Here is a 9,361-nt window from a genome sequence, read left to right on the forward strand (position 1 = left end):
AAAGAGTTACAAAATTAATAATTCAGTTCAACATGATTTATAATACCCTTAAAATAAAGGTAAGACAATATATTAAACTGATGAGCCAGAACATAATGATGTAGGTTCTGACATACATCTGTCTGAAGACACTCTTGCAAAACACTAGATATAAGCACTCCTGGCTCTGTTCTTCTATTGTAGGAGGAATAAAATTCAGCTAATATATTGCTAAACAAACCACAAAAACAATAGAAGACATGAACTTAACTCACTCATAACTGATTAGTGTTTATTTTATAACACAGTTCCTTATTTAGGCATTAAGAAAAAAAAAACAGGAACTTGTTCAATGACAGTTCTGATTTTCTTCTTCCTGGTGGGGAGGATAAGTGTGGGGTAAGTGATGGGCATCTTCTTGTTAACTCATAATACTGAACTAAGACATAATGTTCATTGCCAAGTGAACACCTACATTAAATCTATTTGCATGCTTAAATCCTGAGCAAGAATCAGGAAGAAAGGGTCAGAATGTGATTTGAGAATCATTGGTCTATTTATGTAATAGGGTGAGGTCATAGAAATAAATCCTTGTAGAATTAGGTACTATTTTCCAATTGCAAGGTTGTTCTGCAGCTCTAATACTGCTTGCTTTGCAGATAGAAACGAGCATAGGAGGCTAGAGCTTTGGCTATTATCATGAGCTAGTTTTTCTGTTTGTTGAAAAATTTTCCCCATGGAAAATTCTGTTTCACAACTGAAATTTGAAGTGAATGTTGACCTAACAACATATGAAAGGCATATTACAAGTTGTACACTTTTTATTCAATGCTGTATAGGTCCAGCAGCTGATGAAAAGAATTAAACTGCATGAAAATGAGTGTGTCTGAGGGTGTGCTTTTTCTTTTGACTGCAGGAAGAGGCATGGTATCTTATCATGCCCATAATGGCCCTATCAAGTTCCTGGTAACGGCCTCTGTGACAAGCAAACAGAACAAAAGCAAGTCAAAATCCAGGTTGAATTGTCCTCATTCAGGCCTGAAAGAAGATGACCAAAAGGGTGCTGGATCTGAGAGGCCCAATTCTTCTCTGAGCAACCCCAGTGACAATGCCATTTGGTTGGGGGGCTCAGTCGGATCCATTGCTCAGAAAAGTGACTTGTCTTCATCGTCTGGGTCACTCACGTTGTCTCACGGATCCAACACAGCTGAACCTCGGCCGGAAGAGAGTGCTGTCTATGAGCTTTTGAAAGAAGTCTCCCCTGACCAGAGTAAAAGACATAGATCCAGAGAGGGGAAAGCAATATCCATCTTAGTCATCTCTGGAGGACAAGGACACAGAAGGGTGAATAAGAAATGCAAGCAGCAGCGGCCAGATGAACTGGTGTCTTCAATAATGATTTGGCAGATTCCACTGTTAAAAATCTGACAGGATACAATGCGATTTGTTCAATGGCAAAGTTTGCTTTGGTGTTAACACCATCATGATGAATTTACATTTTTATCTCAAAGCAAATTAAATATCAATGTTTGCAAAGGCCTCTTTATAAGGTTTCTTTGTCCTGAATTTACATGGGTTACTTTGTTAGAACAAGTATCTTAGATATATTCGAAGAAGCCCATTTCAGAGCTATATCTAAACATATATTTGAGTCTTCAAAAGTTCTTTAGTTGAAAAAAAAAATCCATTTCAAGCATTTTTTCTCATTTTGCTACTATTTATATTCAAATATTGTAGCCTAAAAAATATTCAATGAAGAGAAAGGATCGAATAGTATTTCTCTGATGAGCCTTGCTTAAATAATTATTTCTTGCAAGGCAATATCATGCACGTGTGTTTCATTTTCCACAAACATTTTTAAAGCAATCATTATTCCAAGATAGTCTACTAGCTTAATTCCAGAGACTATAAATAAACCTGTAATATACTTTCTCAAGTAAGTGTCAGACACAATAAAAAAGTTTTTTGGTTATATACTACAGATTTATACGTGGGAGGAAAAAGAGGTAGGGCTAACTTTTAATTATTAATACTTAAAAATGAATATTATAAAAAGAAATGTCAAACATTCAGAATGAAATATGTTTGACTTACTAAGCGATGTATTTTTTTTTTAATCTTTTGGTTACTCCCAGTAAGTAGAAGGGAAAATGAAACCACTGTGAAATTTAGTAGATTCAGGCAGTTGCTTGTGTTTTGGTGCTCCATTTAATTATAGCACATTCTGTCGCTGGCGGTGGAATGTGCCTCATTTATCTATATGGCTGCTTATATATTTCGATTAGCATTAGATAATAGTGAGGAAATCAAGTATAAACATAAAATAAAGAGACCCTAACATTAAAGTATATTGTTTTCATAAGATTATTATAGTTGGTCAGCCAGATGGATAGTCTGGATTTGGCATTTTGATCCACTTATTGAGTCCTTCCCAAGGACCCAGGATAGGCTGATAGTGTTTAAGATATCATCCATCGGGGGGGGGGGGGGGGGGGAGCTGTTCCAAGTAAAGTTGCCTTTTGCAATTGATGGTAGTAATTTTGTCAATGCCAATGATGTTCAAGTGGTGCTCCAGATGTTTTAGGATTGCACCCAGGACACCTGTTATTGTTGGTATTACCTTTGCTTTCTTTTGATGTGTTTGTTCTGTTTCTATTTGTAGGTCTTTGTATATTGTGATTTTCTACAGTTTTTCTGCTTCTGTTCTGCTGTCTCTAGTACTGCAACGTCTCTTATCCAGACTTCTTTTGTTTTTCTTATCAACATTTGATACCTCTGGGGTGTTATGTAGCAGTTTGAATTCTAAAGTCTCAGAGTACTTTAGTTCCTTCATTTTTCTATTACGTTGTCTATGTTGAGGTCCCATCAGTATTCACTTGCAAATGGTATGTTTTGCAGATCTTCCAATATACCATTGGAACATCTATTTTGTTATCAGTCTGCAATCAGCTAACTTGGTGGTCCACTGTAATGAAACTCCTTTGCTGGGACCACATTTGCTGTCTGTTGCTGTCTATTCAGTTCTGGCTTTATGTGCATTTGCTCTTCAAGCTTGGCCTTGTGCAGGCAGAATTAGCTCTCCAGTCTCTTTCTTCAACTTTCCTGCTCTTAGCTATTGGCAGGTCTTGTTCTGCTCTGCTATATTTTTAAATGTTCTGGCTGTGTAATACTTTGCCTTGCCATGTCTCTTATTCTATGTTTCATTTGGTCTTTCTTGTAGGCCAGTTTGCTCTTTCCGATATTCAGTAAACCTTTATGGTGTACTACCTTCATTGCATCTTCTTCATTGTTCTTCAGATATTCTTCCAGTACCCTTTTTTCTTCAACTGTCTGGTGTACTTGCAACATTCCACATCCACCTGTTTTCCTTGGCAAATAAAGTCTGTCACTTCATTAATGAAGGGAATAATTCATTGTTATTATTTTTTTCTGATCATCCCATGCAGGGCTTTTAGTTCTGCTTGAGTCTAGTCCAGTGTTCCAGCTCTGTATCTAATGACTTGTGCAATTATTAATTGCCTTGTTGGTATTTCCATTACTGGGTCTATATTTTAAGATCTTCATGGCCATGATAAATTCACTTCTAACTTTGTGACTTCACTGTTCTTGATGTCATGTTGAAGGATGCCAGGAATTTGTAATGAATTTATTCATCTGGACTCTTGATGGTATTTCCATTCATATTTCACAGGTTTTGCTTTGTTGATGGTAAAGGTGGCACATTTGTCTAGTCCAAACTCCACAGTAATGTCTTGGGACAGTGTGGAGCAGCAATTCTATTTCAGATGGTGCTTTTCCATACAGCTTCTTATTGTCTGTGCAAAAGAGATGGGATAGCTTGGCAGATTTCTTTGAAGTTGGTAGCCATGCCCTGACTTATTCAGTATGGATGACAGAGGAGTCAATGTAGCGACAAACTCTAGTGGTGATAAGCTCCTTGAAAAATTCCTCTCTTGGTATTAACCTCTCCTTGTATTTCACCATTGACCAGCAACTGTGTCTTCCATTGTGCTTTGCTCAAACCTTCTGATGTTTCTACTGATTCGTTTTATTTATAGACACTTGATTATCCAATAATGTAGCAGAGAGTCAAATGCCTTATTGTAATAAATCCAAGCCAGGTTCAGCTTGGTCTTCCTTCTCTTGTAGTTTTCCAGAATCATTTTATCAATTCGTAGTTAATTTTTATTCCTCTTCTGTTTCGGTGGTTTTCTTTCTGCTCAGGTGGAAAGAGCTTGTGTTCAATCAGATGCTATTGGAGTACATCAGCTACTACACCTGTTAGCAAGTTGTTGATAAGAAGGTATTGGCCTATAGTTGCCTGGTGTTGTCCTTTTTTCTGAAACTTTTATTATCAGGTAGGTTTTGCTAGATGTTAACGACTCTTCAATTTCACCTCCTTGCTAAGTATGTTGTTAAACTGCTTGACAGCAAGTGGGTGTAGACCAGTCAACCAGAAGCCATGCAGTTCATCTTCACTTGGTGCTGACCAATTCTTGATCTTCCTTGCCCTTTTCTCCACCATTTCTGCTGTTATCGCAAGTTCTGTTTTATTCTTATCCACCTCTTTTAGCCAAGATGCCTTCTTGTATTTTTTGGGGTTGTCCCATGGCTCCACCCAGTACTGCACTGTTTTTTCTTTGCCAGATGTGGCTGGTTCACTGCAGTCTCTCCATTGATGGACTGGTGTAAACATTTCTGATTTGACTGAAATTGAATATTCTGCCTGTAGTGTGCAATTTGAGCTTTGTATCTGCTGATTTTCTTGGCTCTAACTGTTGTTTGCTGATATTTTCTTGATCAGGTGTTGTTTGGTCTTCTTGTCTTTCATCTGTTCCAGCTTGCTTGTATCTGATCTTAACATGCTGTTCTTATTTTCCAGCCTGATCTTCCATTTTGGTGGTGTACTGTTTGGCTTTTTTTCCTCTTGTTTGTTGATTTTGCATCCAACATTTTCAGTTATAACTGCACCCATGCTGTAAATTAATTGGTTTGTTTGCCCAGGATGGTTGAACCTCTGGCATAGCTCTCCTCCTCCTTCTCAGGGCATGTAAGGCCCACAGCCCTGGCAAGATATTGACTCATTATGACTTCATTGCTCTCCAGATACATCACTGATTGTTACCAGTGCATATTATTAACACAGACTTTGATCTGAAGTCAACAAATGTGCATTTGTCATGTGAATATTAGCAAACAAAAAACAAAAAAACAAAACCCAGCCCTACATCTATAGAAAGAAGATGCCATGGCTGTTTCCAAGCAATAAAGAAGGGAATTTGTATAATCAAAGCAAGTCAACATATTTTCCTTTTAATAAAATGGAAAATTACATAATTATCTGGGATGCAAACACAGGTGCTATCACTGCTGTTAAAAACTTAATTGCTCGTGACCAACAGCTACAACTTCAGAAGCCATCGTAATGACTCTGGATAATGGTAATTAAGCATCATTTTAGAGTTTGTAGAACTATGTGATGTCTTAAAACCTGGGTGTACCTGAGACTTGCCAGAGCTTAGCTGCAGGAAGAGATCATTTACCTCAAGCTTGCAAGCTTATCCATTTGGATTTCTTGAGATTTGTATATGTAATACCAGTAGTGGTATATTCTGATAGGATGGGATGGAACATGAGAATTTAAACTTTAAAAGAGCTGTACCAATTAACAGTCTGCTTATTGGGAATAATAGCAGAGCAGTATGTTGGATCACAGAGACTCCTAGTTTCATCTTTTTTCTTCTTCTTGAAGAAGGGGCAATTCTAGTAGGAAACTTACATTACAAAGCTCTGTTATGGCCATTTCTTTCAAATGTAATACACACTGAATTCATTGCACTTAGGGAAAATTCAATTAGATCAATGGATATTAAATGTTTGTTACCTGTGACTAAATTTGATATAGTTATACAATAATGAAGACATAAATTTGTGTATGAAAGAGGAGGGAGGCTTCCTCTTTTCCTGAAGCCAGAAAAAGAGTAGGCAGAAAACCGATTGGCATCCACCAGCAAGTTATTGGTTTGCAATAAATTAGAAAGCACTTTTAATATGAGCAATAGATTTTTCCCTCAATTAGAGCATTAAAAGCCTTACTATCTACTTAATCAAATGTAGATTCATATTTGTGGAGTCACAAATTTACAGCTTAGCTGGTATAAAGGGTAATCACTTCTGTCTCTTGAGTTGCTCTTTTATATATAGTTCCAACTGATGGTTGTCTTGATAGTCAAACAAGTAGTTTTCATAAGTGTGTGTCCTTGGCTGGATGTGAAACCTTGTCATATATCTTTAGGTCAGCAGTAATGAAACATTTGAATTTCTGGCTCCTTAATGCAGACATGGGTACTCCCAGAATTCATTTCTAAATGAGAATTTCCCATAGTGAAGATACAACTATAAGTTCTTTAAGCCATAATTTTACAGAAAAGGTGTTCAGAATTGCAAGCGCATTATCAAGTAACTTCCAAATGAATCCATTACAGCAGAGGTCAAGAAAAAGAACTGATAATGTCTAGAGAAGTTGGAAAAATATTTTTAACTTTTAGCACTTAACCATCCCAGTTTACACCCCTCAAACATTTGTGGTTTAGGTTTTGGTTATATACTGATTTGCCATTGGTTGATAAAACGTGAAACTAGTTCCCTAATTTCAGGATTTCTTTGAACTCGCCTGTCTCGGATAATATTTCCTACACTCTAACACAACTTGCTTTGGAAACTGAAAGGGCTTTGAGGAACAGTTTGTGATAGAGCTTTCTAAAGAAAATTCCATTAAGCTCTTTGGATTCTGGTTATTGAGGGCTGCTGAGGAAGTTTCCTAACAAGACTATTATAAAATAGGTGTGCTATATTACAGAACTTTTAAAAACTCCAATAAAATTGTATATATGTATAGATTAAAATGCTAACCAGTAACCGAAATATTGCTTTAATATTGGATACAAGCCACATTTATAGTCCACACAGAAACATATATGTGTTGCTAGGCAGATTTTTGTGTCTGATCCCAAGTGAGAATAATGATATCTGGGAGGAAGACAGCCACTATGTTTCATCAAATGTTTTCTAATATCTAACAGTACATTTGTTATAACCTGAGCCATACAAATATGTATTTATGTCTAAAATAAACTCAATAAACTGTGAATAAACAAGATCTCAGAACTGTATTAGTAGCTTATTATGTTATTTGTTCAAACAGCTACAAGGGGGAGCATGAAACTTGTAATATACTGGGGAAAATGTTCAATGAAATACAACCAGGAACAAAGTAAGTTTTTTAAAGTTCCGTGATGTCTGTTAGTGTCAATTCTTATAATGACCTGGAAAATATGGGTTGCTATCCTTTGGTTCACACACAATGCCAAGTGTGTAAATAAGCGAAGAGTTAACTTTGCCAAGTACCAAGGCTGAGCAGTTAGAATTTAGTTTCAGTACAGCAGATTCCTGATTTATATACACCAGGAATCTGCTATACTGAAACTGTTCTCCAGGTCATTATAAGAATTGACACTAACAGGCATCACGGAATTTTAAAAAAACTTACAATCCATTTCCTGTGAAATACTTTTGTTATTGCCTTCCTAACACAATCTCAACAAGGGGGGCTGGAGAGAGGATGATAATTGTCCAATACAGCTGTATCCAGGGTGGGGTGAGTTGAGGAGGACTACTACAACCTCCTTCAAGGTTGCAGGAATCACCCCCTTCATAGTAAAATACTTTTTTAAAAATGCATAAACCAAACCAAAAATTACACAGGAATAAACATGCAAAAAGCAAAGAATAAAACAACAAACATGCTGTGAAGAGGAACATTCAGTAACATATTTTTCCCTTCCCCCTTTCCCCCCAACCACTAACTATTGCTTAAATATTTGTGCTGTGTTTATCAGTTTTGCCATTGCTAAATATTCTCCAATTTTGGTTCTCCCATTTTTATATTATTGGCAAATTTTACTTTTCCAAATTTATGCTAAATTTTGAGGATTTTTGCATAATCACTACATGTGAGAAAACATTCATTTTTTTTTTCTTAACAGCATTTGCTATTAATAACTATTATTTTATGGTTTGTCTATCTTGGACTTATACTCATCTATAAAACATTTTATACTAATTTCCCCAAACTGTGCCTTGGAATACATTTCATGGGTTTTCCGCCCATACCTCTTCCCATTATTATTCTCATTTATTTGAGGTTTTACATCCATTTGAACATGCAATATTTAATTTATTCTGTCTCTCTGCCATATTTCAGTATCAATCTTGAATGCATCCCAACACATGATATTCATTCTGAATAAGCATTTCAAACTTAGTCATTTTTCCCATTTTCTTCTTTCTTCAGGTGACTCTTTACTCTTCCAGCAATTTGTGCATTATTAAGTAGTGTAAATTCCTATTTTAATTGTTAAATTTTTGATCATTTGGTTCACTCAGCTGATAATGCCACTGTCTTCCACTTGTACACAATCATGGCTAAAATGTGTCTTGGTAATATTTAGGAAAGGGTCTCATGCATGCCTTCATCTTGTTTCTCACGTGTGAATAAGACAACTTGAAAGTTGTTTATTATGGACCTTTTTACATTCCAGAATTAAAAAGTTCTTAGGGGAGAAAGCTCCACTCGGGAGCAAGATAGTCCATCCTTTTAGGAAACGGTGGAAAGGTGCTGGATGCGGCTGAACAGAGATGGAGAGGGGACACACACACATCAGCTGCCTGAACTTCTGATTCCCATCCCCTTCTGGTCCCTGATTTTACAGCAAGTGATGGGTGATGGCACACAACAGGTTTTGATGAAGGAAATGAAATGTAACAGATTAAGACTGTCCTTGCAAAGTCTTCGACTACTTTCAACATGGGCAGGGGAATCTCTGGTAACCTGTGATAAGATGATTACACCTCAGGGATAGGGCTGAAAGAAGCTCAACCCTATTGGCAATCTTTGAAGTATGATTAGGTACCAGATTGAGAAAAGCCTTGTAGATCTTGCAACGCTGGGATGCAGGAGAAGAGATGGGGCTTTATGCTAATAAACTGTATTATTACCCCAATCCCAACCCACTTACTCTCGTGGAAAGCGAAATGGAGTGCTAGGGAGCAAAGCAAGTACAATTACGATCCTGATACATAGCTTGTGTTTTTGCACAGGAGCAGCCACAGGTGTTCAGTATTTGCTTTTTTTCACCTACTGTGAAAAGCCACTTTCCCTCTGGGGACCAGAGCTCCAAACGAGGTGCGGCACATCAGGAGATGGCTTTTTCGTGTCAATTAAGGACAACTAGACTATTAACAAAAACTACAATTCTGATAAAGGAGAACATTTGAAAAGGGTTGAAATGAGGGGTTCTGGTTGTTTTCTTGCAGACGTTTC

General features: G+C 36.9%; 1 protein-coding gene across 2 annotated transcripts in view; it reads left to right on the forward strand.

Moving 5' to 3' along the window:
* ARHGEF10 (Rho guanine nucleotide exchange factor 10) overlaps window positions 1-7,138 on the forward strand; it is a 107,152-nt gene extending 100,014 nt beyond the window's left edge. For both annotated transcript variants that reach the window (XM_034436756.3, XM_087882444.1), the window contains exon 29: window positions 896-7,138. In XM_034436756.3, the coding sequence (XP_034292647.2) occupies window positions 896-1,407 (512 nt within the window). In that variant the 3' untranslated portion in view covers window positions 1,408-7,138. The remainder of the gene's footprint in view (window positions 1-895) is intronic.
* Window positions 7,139-9,361: the final 2,223 nt, after the last annotated feature.

The sequence above is a fragment of the Pantherophis guttatus genome, chromosome 1 (assembly GCF_059756535.1).
Source record: "Pantherophis guttatus breed Tessera chromosome 1, ASM5975653v1, whole genome shotgun sequence".
In the NCBI taxonomy this organism is placed as follows: domain Eukaryota; kingdom Metazoa; phylum Chordata; class Lepidosauria; order Squamata; family Colubridae; genus Pantherophis; species Pantherophis guttatus.